Source organism: Amblyraja radiata, chromosome 35, assembly GCF_010909765.2.
Source record: "Amblyraja radiata isolate CabotCenter1 chromosome 35, sAmbRad1.1.pri, whole genome shotgun sequence".
In the NCBI taxonomy this organism is placed as follows: domain Eukaryota; kingdom Metazoa; phylum Chordata; class Chondrichthyes; order Rajiformes; family Rajidae; genus Amblyraja; species Amblyraja radiata.
Genome location: NC_045990.1, coordinates 8033909 through 8053920, shown reverse-complemented (window position 1 = coordinate 8053920; position 20012 = coordinate 8033909). Strand labels below are relative to the sequence as shown.

Below are 20012 nucleotides of genomic sequence, written 5' to 3'. Positions count from 1 at the left end.
CTTTTCATTTTAATTGATATCTGAAAGTCATTTAATGTCCTGTGCTGAATCTGCTATCACAAACAGGGGTCTTTATTTTCTATATTTAATTGTTACTTTACCATTTTTGGTATCTTTCACAACATCGATCTTCATTTCACTTTGTGCTGTATTGCAGTCAGATGCCAGTAATATTCTTTATTGTAAATGTCATCTAACACCTTTATTGGTCCCCAGTCTAGTTGTCTGGACCTTCATCCGAGATCTTAGTTGAGTTAGGTTTAGGTTTTTTATTGTCACGTGTACCGAGATACAGTGAAAAGCTTAGTTTTGCACATTATCCATTCAGAACAGATAATATATACATAAATGTAATCAAGCCAATTCACTTGATGTTTTCAAGAGAGAGTTAGATTTAGCTCTTAGTGCTAACGGAATCAAGAGATATGGGGAGAAAGCAAGAACGGGGTACTGATTGTGGATGATCAGCCATGATAATATTGAATGGCGGTGCTGGCTCGAAGGGCCGAATGCCCTAGTCCTGCACCTATTTTCTATGTTTCTAAGTCAAACCATGTATATAGGTAAGAGTAGAGAATTGTATCGGATCATGGTAGATCTTTCTCTGGGAAGAGCATGTAAAGCATCGCTACATTCCAGCGCCATAACATTCAGAGTCAAATGTTCTGGGCTACTGACACAAAACCCATCTACTTTTCCAGGGCGGTCTGACTTGTAGATTATTCTGTTAGTGAAGAAATATATGTTACAATACGTTTTGTTGTTTTATCCAAGTCTACTGGTATAAAAGAGGTTGCGGTGTAGAATAATTACTGCTCATAGACACATGGACAGCATTGTGGCAGATTTCATTAGGTCTTAGTGCAAGGCAGTAACCAATAGCATGAAGGGTATAATTAAGGGTGATTGCTTTTTAATTGGAAACCCATTGTTCTGCTAAATAAAAATGCAGTACACTTCTGTTAAAACATGTGCAAAATGTTTGTCATTGGTGATTTGTGGGAGGAGAAGAATTAATCATTATGCTAAACTGCCTGCATCATGGTTGTGTGCTCTGTTAGGCTTTACCATTTATTTTATTCACATTGTTTTAGTTTGTGTTTAGAGATACAGCGCGGAAACAGGCCCTTTGGCCCACTGGGTCGGCGACAACCAGCGATCCCTGCACATTAACACTATCCTACACGCACTAAGGACAAATTTATTTATTTTTTGCATTTACCTAGCCAATTAACCTACAAACCTGTACGTCTTTGGAGTGTGATAGGAAACCGAAGATCTCAGAGAAAACCCACAAAGAGAACGTACAGACAGCACCCGTAGTCGGGATCGAACCCGGTGCTGGAAGGCAGTAACTGTACCGCTGCACCACCCTTTACTATTTCTAGCAACAGTAGGATTTGTTTTGAGTGAAAAACCATCAATACCCTTGATCCCATCTTCTACAGACCTTTCAGTATAACAGAAGATTTTTCATCTCTGTCAGAAGACATGAGCTTTGAGCATAGCATTAATATGATTAAGGGTACTGGAATTAGGTGTGATGTGTTGAGGATTTTGTGAATTCTCAATGAAATTTTGGTCACACATTTTTAGTATAAAATGTTCTTGCGCATAATCTTAATCCAAAAGACTCGTACACCTACAGGAAGTTTACATTTATCCAATCCTATATTTTATGATTTAAAGTTATTTTTAGATAAGCATAAGATGTGCATAGAATCTGTTATTACTTTGTAGATTTTATCTATACCATGTAGATGTTTCAAAAGTTGCACATTTCAGACTTTCTATGAATCTACCTGTGTCTTGAGTATTGCAGAATGCAATTTATATCTTGGCCCTCTTGAACACTAGCTGTAGCAGCCACATGGCATGGTCCTTTGCGGCATTCGTTCATTTTACTTTCTTAGTTCTATTGCACTTATTTAAAGTATACCAAGGTATTTTATTTAAAATAAATAAAATTCTTGGCTTTTGTTTCTTTTGGTCAGGAATGAACAGGGATAGATGAAAGATTAGGGAAATATTAAAATACATTAAGGTTGGGTGAATTTCAGTGCTAGCCTGTCTGAGATACTAAGGTTGATGGAAACTTGCTTTGTGCATTTACTAACTTCACCTACTGATCATTTAAATTTTGCTTTTTAAAAATACCCAAATATTTTGTGGCATGATTCATACACAAACGTAACAACGGCACTGACTTTTTAAACTGCACTTTGTAGATGACACTGCTTTCACAAATTATGGCTGTTCACATTTGCTCTAGTACTTGCCTGGCTCTATATATTTTGTTTATACTCCTGTATGCATGGTTGTGGTTTGGAACCTTTTGTCTTTGGTGCTTTGTTTCTATGTACTTCTGGGACCTTTATTTTAAAATGGTGGTGGTTGTCTGTTTCTCTCGAGACTTAGTTTGTTGTTTGTTCTTTTGCGTCATCAACCATTACTGTTTTAATTTTGATGAGGGTGCTGGAATTGGCAGGCAGGTTGTTGTGCATTTGGCATTCTACATCTATTGACCTGGGATGTGGACTGTGCTCCTTAATCAACTGACATAATTGTTTTATAGTAGTTGCGAATCAGGCAAGACTCATATCAATCTTTCTCTTTTTTTCTAATTTCCATTTCTCCCAAATAATTAAATGGATTTGCTGATCACAGCACTTACCACAACATACCATGGAAAGGCTGCCTTCAGCAAAACTGCTCGACTCAGCTTTTCAGTTGTATTTTATATTCTTCAGTTTTATTTACTTTCGCTTTTCCTTTCATTCAATCTTGCAAGACATACTTTTGGCCTGGAGATGTTCTTGGTGCCTTCACTGTTGCACCTCAGATGATATTTATCACTCCCTCTTTACCGTAACCCACACTGTTAAGAAATCATGCTTATCATGAGAGTTGACTAGGAAGCAGAGTAAGCACTTGTGGTTTCTTGGCAGTTGTTCTGAGCTTGCTGGCAGCCTTCCAGCTCTCTCCCAGTTTGGCAACCCATTGAACTGCATGGATGAATCAGCTGTGTCTGGTATTCTCACTCAGAGTTTGTGGTACACGCGCTTCTTCCAGTGAGAGTTCCTGTCTACTGGCCAGGAATGAAATCTTTGGCTGATTTTAATTTGTATTCCATCCACAACTGGAGAGACTACTCGGTTAAAGATCCGATTGTGACTCCAGGTGAATTGAAATAAAACGTCAAATAGCAAGACGAGTCCGTCTGATCTAGGACCAACTTTTTTTTTGGCTCTAAATTAAACCCAGAAAATATAAATTCTGTAGTATGGGGTTACTGACTTACTTCCTGGAGCTGCAGAATGCTTCATAGATTGCACTGGGAATAGCAAGGTTGATGTGTGTGAGAGGTTAATGAGTGTAACACAGATGCCGTTCAAACGGTGTTAAATACGACTTCTCTCTTTCATTCACAGCAGTAAACAGTGAACACATAAGCTGTCGGTTGTGTGGTGCCTGCTTTGAAACCCGGAAGGGGCTGTCAAGCCATTCCCGAGCTCATTTGAGGCACTTTGGAGCGGTGGATATGGATTCCAAAGGATCTCCGATTGAAGCTCTGAATGAATTCATTAAGAAAAAAGGGATCCAGAACGCTTTATCATCCATGCTACCGATGAAGAAAGCGCACAGCTACCATAAGGTGGCTGCCCTCAAAGCGGAAAGGAGCAATTTCAAATTAGGATCACCAGTCAACAAGAAAACATCAACATCTCATTCAATGTCAACACAGAAAAAGCTGAAGCACGTTACCATGGGAATGCATATGGCATCTGGGATTTCTCAGGCCTCGAGTCCCAATGGGCTGACTTCCGAATCTTATTGGTCAACGTCACCTATAAATCTGTGTAAGGTCTTAATTAGTGATAGGTGGGCAAGATAATGCATTATGTATTTCAAGGATATATGGACCGGTGGTCATAATGACCTAAGGGGGAGAGTTGATGGCATCTCTACAGATGTCTGCGTGCCAGACCTTTGTGTTATTCCTCCCATAGCAAAATTAAGTATAATGTAATGATAAACCCTTTACAGTAAATGTCTGAGAAATGGGCATAAACATCCATGACTTTGGAAGGCAGAATGAATTTGTAGCTTAACAGCTGGAAGGATTTGTTTATAAATATTCACAGAGCTTTATTAGTGCAAATTCAAGTGTGGATGATTAAATTGTGGTCTTTTTTTTCCAAGTTCATATCATCCATCAGTCAGCTTAAGATCAAACCATGTTGTGTTCATGGTCTCAATGTCCTTAAGTGCTTTCTGGGCAATACATTTAGTTTTGAGTCTTGTCCCATTTGTGGGTTGCTTAGTAAGGTTTTTTGTCCATCGGTGACATGAATGGTTAGTTAATCTTCTTGATGTTGGCTAATGAATCCTGGCTAGTTAAAATATTGAATGATTTCCCAGCACTTCCTGCAAAGGTGCATTGCGATTGTCTGTAGTTGGCACTTAATTTAGAAGTATTGTCTTCAAAATGGCAGCACTTCACAGTCTTGCAGAGTTGGGTTAGGTTGTGTGAAGTGGCTTGAATCTACAGCCATCAGATTCACAGCAAAGAACGTTACCACTGAGTACAGCTGACATTAATAATCAAATGTAGCTTTCCATAATGGGGAGGGATCAGAAGTAACTGTGCAACCTATCAAGTGATGTTCTTTTTGTTTTTGAAGCATTCATAGAGTAGTGCTATCCACTAGAAGAAGTCTGTTTGAGTCGAATACTTGTTAGGCATTATATTCATCCAACTTTCTACGGATATTGTACCAAGTAATTTGTCATATCTACTTCTGTCCAAGCTTACCTTTTTCAGAAATCCACAATATTGCAATGCACAGAACGCATCTCCAAATGCCATGATTCCATTCTATCCCCTCTTGGCGAGTCCCTTCCGACCTACATTCGAGGCACCTAGCATGCCCTTCAACTCTTCAATATATTTCAAGTTTCCAGGCTCCCAATGCCTCATCTTTGTCATGGATGTTCAGTCCTTTTACATCTCCATCCCCCACCAGCAAGGTCTCAAGGCCTTCTGGTTCTTCTTTGAACTGAGACCCAATCAATTTCCTTCCACTAACACTCCGCTAGCGTCACCCTCAACAACTTCTCCTTTGACTCCTCTCATTTTCTCTAAGTTAAAGGTGATGCCATGGGCACTCGTGTCCCAATTATATCTGCCTTCCCACCCTACCTCTTGCAAAGATGCTATCCCCCACAAATTAATCTTTCTCCGTCTGCCATGTCTGCTCCCAGGATGAGGATTTCCATTCTAGGACATTTGAGAAGTCCTTATTCTTTAGTAAACATGGTTTTCCCTCTGCTGTCATAGATGGATCCCTTATCTATGACTCATCTTTGTCCCGTGGGTGTGCTCTTGCTTCCTTGCCCCCAGACGCAACAAGGGTAGAGCTCCCCAGGTCCTCGCCTTTCACCTCACCAGCCTCCGCATACAACTCATCAACCTCTGACATTGCTGTCATCTCTACTGCGAGCCCACCACCAGTGACATCTTACCATCCCCACCTCTACCTGCCTTCTGCAGAGACCATACCCTCTGCAACTCCTTAGTTCACTCATCCCTTCCCACCCAAACCCCCTCCCCCCCATGTACCTTCTGCAACCACTGGAACCACACGTGTTCCCATACCTCCTCCCTCATCTCCATCCAGGGACCTCCACAGCCCTTTCAGGTGAGTGGGAGGTTCACATGCACCTAGTCTAATGTTATTTACAGCATTCGGTGTTCCTGATAAGGCCTCCTGCACATTGGCGAGACCAACCGTAGACTCGACGACTGTTTCACTGAACGCTTGCTCTCGGTCCGCCAAGGCCTGCTGGATCTCAAGGTTGCTAACTATTTTAACTCTCTTCCGGTTCCCATATTGTCCTTTCTGTCCTGGGCTGACCCATTGCCAGAATGAAACCAAACATAAACTGGAGGAACAGTAACTCACATTCTGTTTGGGTAGCTTACAACCCAACCGTAAGAAAATTGAATTCTCCAATTTTAGGTAACTACAGACCCCCCCAGACCCACCTGCACCTATTTCTCATATCCCTTTCCACCTACATTACTTCCACCAAGCATCACAATTTGCAGCTCTCCATTCCTTTCATCTCATACCTAATGTATTTTCATTTCTGGCCTTTTTCCAGCCATCTGTATCAAAACACCCTCCTCTCACCTTTATCAACCTATTACTTGCCAGCATTATCCTTCCCCTTCTTTCTTCCAGCTTTCCTCTCCCCCCCCCCCCCCCCCCCCCCACAGTCAGTGTGAAATATCGCCTATCAATGTTCTCCAGAGATGCTGCCTGACTTGCTGAGTTACTCCAGCACTTTGTCTTTTGTTGTGAGCCTGCATCTGCAGTTCCTTGTTCATAGAATGCACAGCCATATGTCTGAAAGCAAGAATGCAGAAACTAATGCTGGAAAATAGTATTGTGAATTGATTAGAAAAGGAGCACTTTTAAATAATCTGATGTACTGAAGTACTTAATATATTGTGTCCAAGAGTTTCAAGTCGCAAAGTAAGTTTCTTATTGTAATTGGTGATTTGGTATGTACTTCAGCCATTTGAAGTTGTAAAATAAGTCAAATCCATCTTTTGCTGATGACCTTGGAGCCTTTTCGGATCCTTAAGCGTAGAGTATTCTTGAGCACTTCTCACTTTGTCATGAGATGCGTGTGGAAATTCTGATCGACTGTTTCTGTTCCCTCGGTGTTTAATGGATTAAAAATATTGCCGTGTGTAGTGATTCTTACAGGACCCAGGACCTTGAGTCAAGTCCAGGTCTGCTGGGTTATTTCACTTTAGATGAGAAGATAAAATAAAACCTATGATTTGGTTGCAGTGTATTGCCTTCCATATCAACTTTTTATATGATGCTTTAGAAAACTTCTGGCATTTGATGTCTGGGCTCAAAAACAAGATAAATGATCGTTCATATGAGCTGACAAAGTTGCTTGAGTACATGGGACTGGACACACAAGACTGCCGTGGTCATAATTTAGGAAGAGAGAGATGGGTAAATTAGAGTTGTGAATGGAGGGGAGGGTTACAGGGTGGGGGTGATTGTGACCGAGTTATACTGCATGTTATAGCTGATGTTAACCCCTATCCTACGATTTGCTGTACATTCCTTATGCCAAACCCTGGTTGTGGCATGTGAACACCAAGTGTTTCTCATTGGGAATGCATGAAAATAACCTTGGCCACTTTCTTCCTGTGCTTAATCTACACAGCATTGTCCTGTCGCCTGCTTGCTCCTCAAATCAAGGAAAGGCTTATGGCATAAGGAGACCTAAAGTGGACCAATCAATTTCACTTATGTTTAAGGGGAAATCATATATGAAAAAATGTTCATTGCAATTTCCCCTTTCTTTTATTTACAGCGATTGATTCAACGCCTAGCAAAGAGACGCGTTGTGAATTTTGCGGTGATTACTTTGAGAACCGCAAGGGGCTGTCAAGTCACGCAAGGTCACACCTGAGGCAGTTTGGGGTGACCGAATGGACAGTTAATGGTTCGCCAATAGACACATTGAAGGAGCTCATGAAAAGGAAAATGCATCCTTTTGAATCATCTGTCACACCTGGGCTCAAAGTGTCCCCAAAGCCAGTGGCGACTGGCATGAAATCACCAACTGTGAACACACATGCTTTCTCGCACGCCACGGGTAAATCAACTAAGTTCAGTCTGACCATTCCATCCGTCCGGCAGGTTCCATCGGGATCACTCCTACCCAAAAAGGTTCAGGGCCAATTTCTCTCCCCGTCACCATTGAAAAAGATGAAACCGAACCCGCTGAAAAGGGTGAAACAGGAACATTTCAAAATAGAGTATAACCCCGAAGAGCCAGCAACTTCACTGAAGAGCAACAGTTACTTACCAGAACAAATGTGGCCACCCAGAGGAGAAGCTTCACCCCTCCATTTAAGTAGGTTTTTAATTCCCTGTTGCCGAGACACAAGCAGAAAATGTGTTTATTATGCTCTTGAAAATAAGTGGAAGTTTTACAAAGATGTATGTGGAATAAAAGGTAGTGTAAGTCATGTAAATGGTAAAACTTCGTGGTGGGCTGCCCGCAGATTTAGATAAGCTAATAACTCATTCAATTATAGGGATTGCTCTGCCCTCTTAATTCCTTTTCTCTTGAATTCCCTGTCCCTTTCTGTGCTATGTCACAGTAATCGGTCTTCCAGCTACCATATGTGCTCAGTTGCACCGTTTGATGGCTAATGTGGTATAATGAACTAGAAATTTATTGATCTAGAGAAGTGGTGGAAAACATAATTATCCTTTGGAATGAGAATTCCAAATGTGGACTTGCAAATTTTAGCTTTTTTCCTATGCAGCGCAGTGCTTTAAAAATTAGCATAGCTGAAATTATTTTCTTTTTAATATAGTTTAAATCCTCCAGTCCATAGTCCATTTCCAATATAAACCAAATAAATTTTAACTGCGGCACACAGGATTTGGATAGTAAATGGCACCATTAATACTTGGTAATTACTGCCCATGTTAAGTACTTTTGAATGTGCCTTGAAATAGTGATCATCGCTTTAAACATAAAGTATATTCATCTTTCAATGCATTTGGATTTACAGGACTTGTTTGTGGAACTCTAGTGTATACTTTCACTCGTTTTCTTGCAAATGAGGGCCAAGTCTATGTGTAGTCCATGGAGGAAAGGTCAGAGCATCTTTACTTTTAAAACAAGCTTATTCTCATCGGTATCAGACCGTATTATAAAAGATAGCAAAATGGATGATAAACTAAAACTGGAGTTTGGGAGTCATTAGAAAGTAGATTTTGCTGATGACACAGATACGAGGTCTGAAACTTAACTAAAGGACAAATATGAAATCAAAGTTGCAAATAGTTTAGCTCTGTTTCAGATATTGCCACGGGTTGAGGCTGTGTCGTCCAAAGCTTATCTTGAGTTCTGATATGACAACGTGTTGCGTTCAGTTCGGGTCTGTTTCAGATGTCATAGAGATGCATTCAGTGGCTGGAAGCCCCAGTCATCCCAGTACTTAATTAGAGGAATTGTTTACTTGTCTGTTGCTGAATGTCAAAGAAGTAACCTGACAAAAAAAAGAGAGGGAGTGATTAGTTTGAATTGGGAGTGCTTAGTATTATGTAAGAAAAATAGACGTGTGATGATCTTGCCAATTGGGCAATCTATGAGATAGCGGATGGAGGTCATGGCTTGGCCACTTGGCTACTTGTTCTCTCGCTGTGATTAGATAGAGTATGGAACCAGGCGAGTGGGAGGATTGTAGAAGGATGCTCTGGTTGGAGGCTGGGGTAGGTTTTGGGTCAGTTGTCTAACTTAATTTTGTCTTTCTTTGGAACAAAAGCACATTACACTTTTTAGTGCTCAGTCAATTCCTTTCAGCAATATAGATATTTGAGCTTCTCGAGAAGAGTAATTGTAAACTTGACCTGATTTTACACTGGGTAGAAATTATGCGTGTCCTTGAGATAAGGTTTTATTAAATTGTCTTTGGGGCACTCAATGCAATTCCCTCATGGCCCGAATATATATGTCATACTAACTGATAATAGTTAGTAATAATAGCAAGAGTGTAGGAAGGAACTGCAGATGCTGATTTATACTGAAGATAGACACAAAATGCTGGAGTGAATCAGTAGGACAGGCAGCATCCCTGGAGAAAAGGAATAGGTGATGCTTTGGGTTGAGACCCTTCTTCAGACTGAGAGTCCCCTAACTTTTTCTTTTCTCCAAAGATGCTGCATGACCAACTAAATTACTCCAACATTTTGTGTCTATAATAGTAAGAGTGTTGGACTGTTAAGGATCCAAAAGATATTTTGAATTATTGTCGGTGCTGCTGTATATGGTGAACCTTTGGTATGAAATTGTTGAGATGTCACTGGAACTTCCCACATCTTGAAAAGAGAAATTTTGGCAATAGGTTTTTAGTCAAGTGACTAATAGCACTGTCCCACTGTACGAGTTTATTACAAGAGCTCTTCCGTGTTTAAAAAAAATCAAACTCGTGGTAAGAACGGAGAATGAACGTAGCGGGTACGTCGGAGCTCGGGGACGTCTCTTAGCGGCTCGTAACGCTAACGGCAGGTACTCGGGAAGATTCGCTAACGGCAGGTAAGCACGGGAAGACTCGTGAAGATTTTTCAACATGTTGAAAAATGTCCACGAGAGCCCCGAGTACCGACGAGTGGCCATTACCGTAAATCTCCGAGTTCGAATCAGGGCAAACTCGGGAGAACTCTTGGAATGAACTCGTGCCGTGGAACAGGGCTTTAATTTGTAAGTTACTTGTTCAGCAGTGACAACTCAGCAATTACTGGTTCCTCTTATCTAAATAATTGATTGAAGGTAGCAGCATTGTTGGGAACATAAATATTTTAAAAAGTTGAGGCTGGTACTCTATGTCTAAATTACTGATCTGGAGGAGTGTTTCAATTCTGATGCTGTTACTGGGGAACGTATTTACAGTTCTAAAGATAAATAGAAATAAAAAATACTACATCAGTAATGGTGATCGATGGCCTGATGTTGTTGGACCTGCAGAATGAAACTTTTCAGCCAGCACCTAGAGCTCTGCATCATGATCCATGTCTCACAGGCAAGGAATATCTACCAAATATGGCAGAGTAGTAATAATAAAAGGATAGAAGGGAGTAGCTCTTAGTCTTTGGTGATGGCACCTTGCAGTTAGTTATATACCTGATACACTCTAGCCTTGTGCCTTTACACACCTTCCACCAGTGTTGCTTCTCCGGCTTGCTAGCAGTGGGTGTGACGGATATGACAGATCCCATGATATCGGGACATTCATGGACAAGCAAATCACATGCTACTGTCATTAAACTGTGAAGAAATACTCCCATCATATTGAACACTACACTGAAGAAGCATTGAGAATAGCAAGAGCGCCAAATATATTTTGTGCATCACACGGAAAGCACCACTGGCCGAAATGGCCAACTCCTGAGTGAAATAATGGCCAAAAGTGTGGCAGTGTTGATCAGCCTTCCTAACTTTGTCCTCGTTCTTCTACCTGTTGCATGTTCATCTGACCATAATAATATTGATATAAATGATAACCACGCAGTCCAGTTTTCAGATTGAGAATCTTCTCTGTTATGTGGCCCTTGTGTTTACTGCAGGCATGCTAACTGGGATCAATTCAGGACAGATTTAACATCTAAAATGACCTTATTCTCTAAAGATTTTCCCAGAGTTGAATGCTGTGGGCAATCAGCAAAATTATCTCACACCACAATCTGTAACATTATGGCCTGGTATATTCTTCGTTCTACTATTATCATCAAGCTAGAAAATCAACCCTGATGCAATGAATCAAAGGACGTGGCAACAGCATCAGCTGTGTACAGGAGTATTATCCTGGTGAAGGACGATGTAACTATTAAAACGCAAAAGCAACTTGAATTAGACACAGCTAAGAAACATTCCTTAGGGCGGCACAGCAAAGCTGCTACCTTACAGCGTTTGCTGCGCCAGAAACCTGGGCTTGATTCCGACTACGGGCGCTGTCTGTACGGAGTTTGTACTTTCTCCCTGTGACCACGTGGGTTTTCCCTGAGATCTTTAGTTTCCTCCCACACTCCAAAGACGTACAGGTTTGTAGGTTAATTGGCTAGGTATGCCTGGAGGTGAGAAAAGGCCCGACAAATTGGGGCTGGCAACAGAAGACCTTGGGAAAAATTAGAGTCCATAATGGCCCATTGGTGGCTGGGGAAGACATGCTAAGGAAAGGGGTACAGGACAGTTTCACAGGTGTGTTTCTGCGTGGATATTGATTTAGCTGTTTGTCCAGATGTGTTGAAATGAGCACACAAGGAACTGCAGGCGCAGGTTTACAAAAAAAAAGACACAAAATGGTCCGGCAGCATCTCTGGAGAATACCTATCAATTTTCTCCATTGATGCTGTCTGACTCACTGAGTTACTCCAGTTATGCTAAAATAAAAATATTTAATGAAATAGGGTTACAGGCAGAGCAGCTTATATTACACACAGCAAGAAGTCTGATGGTCTGAATCCGGTCCACCACGTGAAGAAGCCTTTTGGTAAAATAATATGTGCATATTTTGCTTTTGTTACACATGCGTTTTCAATTTACAAGAGCAGCAAGTATAATCATTAGAAAATGCCCAACAACTAACTGACCCAACATTTCAGTGGGTTTGAAATATTGATAGATAGAACAAGACTTTCCATACTCTCCTCTGTACATAGGTGATACGTTGATAATCATAAAATGCTGGAGTAACTCATTGTCTCATACTTTGATAATTTATTACATTGCTCCAGATTAACCAGCTATTCTGCTTACCTCAACCTCAAAATGTTTAAGACTAACCCTTATGTGCCTATTAATAACATCTATTCAACATCCTGACCTCTCCTTGTGTTCAGTACCCAAGCCTCAGTGAATCTTTCATTGCACAATTTCTCCTGTGTATCTTTCCCCATCTCATGATAAACAACACAGCTCGGGAATCTTTGATTCAGGGAATTATCAGGTTCACTTCGTCTAAGAAAAATATATTTGAAATTTGGGAGCATTTAAATGATAATAGTGCTTAAGAATTAGGGGTGGTTGTGGTGTGGGAATTGTAAATGTCTCCCTGAGAAAAGGAAGATTTTGGTCTTAGTCTGGCTTTTCAATGTTAATACACGATGTAGGTTGTGAAGTAAAATATTTCATATTCATCATATCCCCCTTCTTCCACCCCCACCTCACTTATTTTACTTTCAGTTCATCTCATAAGAGTCTTCCATTCAAATTAAATCTCAGATCAAATGTCTTTGTTTTGGCAGCAGTTGATCAACCTAGCAAAGATGTCCGTTGTGAATTCTGTGGTGAATACTTTGAGAATCGCAAGGGACTGTCAAGCCATGCCAGGTCGCATCTGAGGCAGTTTGGGGTGACAGAATGGACAGTGAACGGTTCACCGATTGACACACTGAAGGAGCTGATGAAAAGAAAGGGGAAGCTTGAACCATTTGGCCACGACCCAGAGCAACGGGGGCTGCAACAGGACCCCCAGAACTACAAATACGAGGAGAAACCCATTGCTAAGCCATTTGGACATATTATTAAGTCACCCGTTAAGGTGATGCATCAAAAGCATCTGACGCCCCAAAATAGAAAAGTATTGACCTATACATCTAACAGCCAACATCCAACCTTGTCACCTCTGGGAAAGAAAATACCCATGGGTTTTGTATCGACTGCATCACTAAAGAAATCCATGCCAGATGAAAGAACCATGACACATGAATTGAAGCCCAGCTATACGGAATCGGGTTCCTATAAGCCGAAGGCCACTTGGTCTCCACAGGAGAAGGTGACAACAACACCGGTAATTGGTAAGTCAGTCTACTTCCAGTACTATTTTCTTTCACCGTGCTGCATGTTATTGCACCATATAATTGATCAGTGGGCAAGCTGCTCTACATCTGGGACTGCTTCTCAGCAGCTGTTTGCAAGAAAAATTCCCAGGTTATCCAATTTTCTTTACAACCTGTGTACACTGACCTGACCATGCATTGAAGCACACCTTGAGTTTCCTGGAGAGAAGGACAATAGCTAAAGCTAACTTGTGCAGCTTTTCATGAGAGAAAAAATATTGCACAGCTGAAAGGCTACAGGCATTTCAAGAACTTAACAGCCAAGGTGACACCTACATGACAAGGTGACCTTTTCTGGACCTATCTCTTCAGCATTGAAGACAGATAAATGGCTGCACAAGGTTAAAGTTGTGCATTGTTAAACAAAAAACTCCTCATAATGAGAGTACAGCTGTATTCCAAGGCTGGTATTCATTTATTTCATTGAAAAGGATTGGCCTTAAAACAAATTTCAATCTTTTGGATACCATGATGCATTAATAACCTACTTGATTATCTTTACATTTTGAGATAACATTACTGTTTCATTTGAGTTTCTTCTTTATGGGTTTCATCTGCTCATCTCTCAATTATTAACAGCAGGTGGAAACAAGAGGTAAAATTACATTCAAATCTATTAAAAAGCCTTTTTTATTCCACTAAATATCGCTGTATTTTTATTTCTTATGGTATTAGTGCCCAAGGGTGGGAGTTTAAACTGCCGGTATATTGCATGAACTGTTTGATATTAAACATTAACTGGACAGTTAAGGGCTCAGAGTAGAGTAATTAGAAAACAATCTCTTGTCGTGATAAAGCAAACTCGTTGTGTGGAAAGGCGATTCTTATTTTACTTGTGTTTTTTCCAGTTTCTCTTTGTCTCCTTCAGGCACTGGCTTTCTCGTTTGCAGGTCTTAAGGTTGGGACCAGTCCTTTATGTATGCATTCTTCACATTGGAGCCCTAGACTGAGAATATCTACAGATTTACATCATGGAGAGCAATGCAACTGGGTCTGATCTTGACCTTGCCCTCAGTCCTGTCGCATATCATAAGAAATCAAGATCGGAAATCCTAACAAGATTTATTTTAGTCTCCTCCTTTGCCCCAACAGGTTGTCCCATCACTTGTAGTTCTCCCACTTGGTTCCTGGCTGAGACCAGCTACCTCAACACAGAAACCATCCCTGGCCAGTACCTCAGAGTCATTTTCTTTACTTACTCAGCCAACAGGAAAAGCCCACATTGAACCTACAATTCGCTTCTATGCAGATTTATGCACTGGAATCCACGTCATCTCATGGAGCATTTTTCCATTAAGATTGGATGGTGGGAGCTGTACTTGAATTCAAAAGGGTTTTAATACCCTGTAGTTGAATTCAAAAGGGTTTTAATAAGAGGGTAGAATTATAAGCTTATGTAAGCACAGGATTATTAGGATAAGGAGAATGCTCCCTGACACACATAATTATGCACTTTGGGAGGACGATGGATAAATATTTGATAAATGTCATTTATAAAGGTAGATGAGCAGATGATTGGGACTGGTTTAAATGTTGATAATTTGGCATGGGCTTAATGGCTGGTCTATGCACCAAATATCTTAGCTCAGCATGTACAGAACAAACTCCAGTCTTTACAATTGGGACTGTTGTACATTAATTTGATAGCTGCATAATGAAGCGACTGGAGTCACATTAAGAAGTTGATTTGTGTCCTGGTCTCTTCCCTGCAGCTGCAGACACTTGCTGCGAATTATGTGGCCACTACTTTGAAAACCGGAAAGCTTTAGCCAGCCATGCCAGAGCCCATCTCAGACAGTTCGGGGTGACTGAATGGCACATCAACGGCTCACCGATAGACACCCTGAGGGAATGGATCCGCCAGAAGCCCAACATTAGCCCCGGTACCTCTGTGAACTGTGTGCAGGATCGCCCCCTTCCAAAGCCCATCAGAAACAATATCAAATCAATAGTTAAGGAGTTGCCAGGGGAGCTGTGTTCATTACCAGGGGGTAAGACAGTGAAGTTGGAACCGGTGCAGCCCAAAACAGTAGAGTTGGGCTTCCCAACCTCACCGGTGCAGAAGAATCCAGAGACAGACAAAATGCCTCCGAACGAGTGCTACACTCCCACTGATCTGAGCCAAAGCAACATAACTGAATGCACCCCAAGCTCCTCCATGCCATCCGAGGACGAGGAGCCCCATCCAAAGAAAAAGAGAAGTAAGTTTGTGTTCGGTGTTTAAGCAAACATGTTCATAGAATTATAAAAACGAAAAAGAAAAATTGGTCACTTGTTTCTGTGCAGCGTTCTCATCTTAAAGGCGTAGGTTGGAACTCCAAGTAAAGACAGGCTAACTGTCAGATTTCACCTACCACTTTAAGAGCCAGTTCCTGTGAAGCCCTTTTAGCTAAAAAAAAAAAACTAAGGACTTCTTTACATTTTAATAATGTTTTTGTTCTTCTGTAATTTTGGTGCAGAAGACTAGTTATGCAGATACCTAACCCTCACTAACAATGTCCTGGACCTTGTAACTCCATATTGATAGCATCTGACTATTTAGAAGCTGTTAGTTCAGTTGCCTTAGCCGCTGAATGATGTATCACTGTTGGATGGGGGAGAGGTTGAAAGTTTACCCAATATTTATAACGTCTCTTCTAAGTTACAGAAATATTTCCGTACTAAAATCCTAGATAAGCTAGTACACTAGCAATCGTTTAAAAACTCCTGAGAAGGTGGACCCATGCACTTCTAACAGCAAATTTAGTTAGATTTTCTGTTTGTTTGATATTTTCCGGTATACCTATTTAAAATGAAAGACACCCATTGTAAACCAATATCCCATAATCCACATGAGTGCGACGCATTTTATTTTGTAATATTGATGCAACTACCATTTTCAGTCTCCAATTCTTGTTTCCTAATTTGCGCTCAGTATTTGAGCACTACTGACAAGGCTAGCATTTATTACCCATTGCTGATTTTTCTTAACTGGTGGTTATTCATCCTTGTGAACCGTTGCAAATGGCCTGTTGAATAAGCTCTGTGTTTGCTGCACTTGCATGTTTACTGCAAGTGCAGTGTAGCTCTGACTATTAAAATAATAGTATTTGAAGTCATTTTACCAGGACCACAGTCTTCCCTTTTATTTTAGCTTTCTGTCATGGCTCTATTTTTGCCTTGGCACATCTTAATGAACGTAGAACAGAACAGCACAGGAACAAGCCCATTGGCCCACAGCAGGATGCCTAGTCCCAACTCTGATCTGCACATTATCCGTATCTCCCCATTCCCTGCCTGAGGAGACTGATATTTCACCAACTGCTTGCAAATCTCAGCAGTGTTCAGAATAAAAGGCCATTTGACCCATTTGGTTTCAGCAGTCAAAATGGCTTTCAACTATCATGTTCTCAAATCATTTCCCCTTTTAAAAAATTTTTTTTAATTAAAATATAAAATAAAATCTGGAATTTGATTTTGTATTGCCCTCTTTAGCAATTTGTTGGGCACTCATCGGTTGCATTATTTTTACACGGCAATCATGCTGGAGAACTGCAAAACATTGAATTCTCAACATTGAAGCTTTGTCATAACTAGTTAATGAAAGCCAGAGCACCAGGAGGAAACTCATGCGGACGCACGGAGAACGTGCATATATGCACAAAGACAGCACCCTAGGTCAGAATCATCAAAAGATCATAAGTGATAGGAATAGAATTAGGCCATTCGGCCATTCAATCATGGCCGATCTATCTCTCCCTCCTAACCACATTCTCGTGCCTTCTCCCAACACAGTGCACATCACAGGGATGAATACATGTAATTACCCACAGTCATTACTTCAAGTTAATTTTACTCGGGATAATTCACAAGTGAATGTTCTGCACTGGGAAATAGGCAAGTGATGAAAAAACGTGGAAGGAATAAGCTATCACTTTTATAAGGACCAACGCATTAGTAAGGACTGGGTGGCACAGTGGCGCAACTGTAGATGTGATGCCTTAGAACGCTAACATTGCCAGAGACCCAGGTTCAATCCTGCCTACGTGTATTTGTCTGTACCGAGTTTGTAAGTTCTCCCTGTGACCTGCTTGGGTTTTCTTCGAGATCTTCGATTTCCTTCCACACTCGGTGGGCCGAAGGGCCTGTTTCCATGCTGTATCTCTAAACTAAACTAAACTAAAGCCAGATATTAGCTAGAGTGTGTGACTGCAGTTGGGTACTTGAGGAAGAACATCTTACTTCATTACGTAGCCCTGATTACATGTATTGACAGGCTTGGCAAGCGGTGTTGCCGTTGCATTGCTCTTGTGAGAGGCACACCATTGCCCTTCGAAGTGGAGCAGACTTTTGAAAGGACAAAATTTATCAATGATCAAAATATACTGGCCATGTTGTGACATCCACAATGTTGGTAGTGTTATTAGTTTACCTCGATATGTACAGACCAGGAAATTTGTCCTTTTATTTGGATTTAGTTGCAGTGATATGTTAGGGTTTAGTCACAATACATATGACATCCATGGTGTTGGCAGCAATTTTAGCTGCTTGCACATAAAGATAGATACATAGATGCATAGAAAATAGGTGCAGGAGTAGGCCATTCGGCCCTTCGAGCCTGCACCGTCATTCAATATGATCATGGCTGATCATCCAACTCAGTATCCCGTACCTGCCTTCTCTCCATACCCCCTGATCCCTTTAGCCACAAGGGCCACATCTAACTCCCTCTTAAATATAGCCAATGAACTGGCCTCAACTACCCACTGTGGCAGAGAGTTCCAGAGATTCACCACTCTCTGTGTGAAAAAGTTTCTTCTCATCTCGGTCCTAAAGGATTTCCCCCTTATCCTTAAGCTGTGACCCCTTGTCCTGGACTTCCCCAACATCGGGAACAATCTTCCTGCATCTAGCCTGTCCAACACCATAAGAATTTTGTACGTTTCTATAAGATCCCCTCTCAATCTCCTAAATTCTAGCGAGTATAAGCCAAGTCTATCCAGTCTTTCTTCATATGAAAGTCCTGACATCCCAGGAATCAGTCTGGTGAACCTTCTCTGCACTCCCTCTATGGCTATAATGTCCTTCCTCAGATTTGGAGACCAAAACTGTACGCAATACTCCAGGTGTGGTCTCACCAAGACCCTGTACACTGCAGTAGAACCTCCCTGCTCCTATACTCAAATCCTTTTGCTATGAAAGCTAACATACCATTCGCTTTCTTCACTGCCTGCTGCACCTGCATGCCTACTTTCAATGACTGGTGTACCATGACACCCAGGTCTCGCTGCATCTCCCCTTTTCCTAATCGGCCACCATTTAGATAATAGTCTGCTTTCCTGTTTTTGCCACCAAAGTGGATAGCCTCACATTTATCCACATTATACTGCATCTGCCAAACATTTGCCCACTCACCCAGCCTATCCAAGTCACCTTGCAGTCTCCTAGCATCCTCCTCACAGCTAACACTGCCCCCCAGCTTAGTGTCATCCGCAAACTTGGAGATATTGCCTTCAATTCCCTCATCCAGATCATTAATATAAATTGTAAATAGCTGGGGTCCCAGCACTGAGCCTTGCGGTACCCCACTAGTCACTGCCTGCCATTGTGAAAAGGACCCGTTTACTCCTACTCTTTGCTTCCTGTTTGCCAGCCAGTTCTCTATCCACATCAATACTGAACCCCCAATGCCGTGTGCTTTAAGTTTGTATACTAATCTCTTATGTGGGACCTTGTCGAAAGCCTTCTGAAAGTACAGATACAACCAGATATTTTAGCAAAGTGTAGATGAGCTGATGTAATAGATACTAATTTTCATTTTTTTCCTTTTCATTCCACTTACAAGTACTTGTCTGATTATTGTGTAGATAGCCCTTCCTTTAATCACTGTTGAAGTGCACTTGCCACAGTTTTACCTGTTCATTAAATCAGTCAACATCATTTTGTGATTTTGTATTTCTGTTTGCACTACTTACTATTCCATTAACGTAGTTAACAAACTTGGATGTTTGGTTCTCTAATATATTATCCCAATCATTAATTAGTGGAATTCCCAAGTAGAGCCTTTTAAAATTCCTCTCGTCACTTTCCATAAGACATAGGAGCAGAGAAAGGCCATTCATCCCATCGAACATGCTCCACCATTTGGTGATGGCTGATCTATTTCACCCCCCCCCCCCCCCCCCTCAAACCCCTTCTTCCCGTAACCTTTCACTTTGACTCCATGCCCACTATCCCTGCAGTCTGCCTTCCACCTTCAAATACAAGCATTATTTTAACTCAGTAGACTCTGAACTTTCTGGAACTTAGTCAAGAATAAATTAATGAACAACTCCATGTCACAATTTATCTTCTCGGTTTTTATTGTTGTCATTTAGAATGCCTTACTGATCGACCCTGGCTTATGTCTTTAATTTACCTAAATTTCTGCAAGTGCTTTGTGCTCAGTGCTGATATACATATTCTAATAACTTTCCCAAATTAGATGTCCATCTAAGCGTATTCTAAGTCCCCCACCATGTCTTTCATCACTTTGGATTGTGGTTAAGCTATTACTGGCTGATATTTATCTGGTACTTGTTCCAA

At 41.2% G+C, this 20012-nt stretch overlaps 1 protein-coding gene across 10 annotated transcripts in view; it reads left to right on the top strand.

The window, feature by feature from the left end:
• Positions 1-20012, top strand: part of LOC116991975 — an 86980-nt gene that overhangs the window by 49666 nt on the left and 17302 nt on the right. For 6 of the 10 annotated variants that reach the window (XM_033050995.1, XM_033050996.1, XM_033050998.1 and 3 more), the window contains 4 exons: positions 3432-3860; positions 7408-7953; positions 12855-13406; positions 15161-15649. In XM_033050995.1, the coding sequence (XP_032906886.1) occupies positions 3432-3860; positions 7408-7953; positions 12855-13406; positions 15161-15649 (2016 nt within the window). The remainder of the gene's footprint in view (positions 1-3431; positions 3861-7407; positions 7954-12854; positions 13407-15160; positions 15650-20012) is intronic. The other 4 variants (XM_033050997.1, XM_033050999.1, XM_033051001.1 and 1 more) reach the window with 4 other exon arrangements.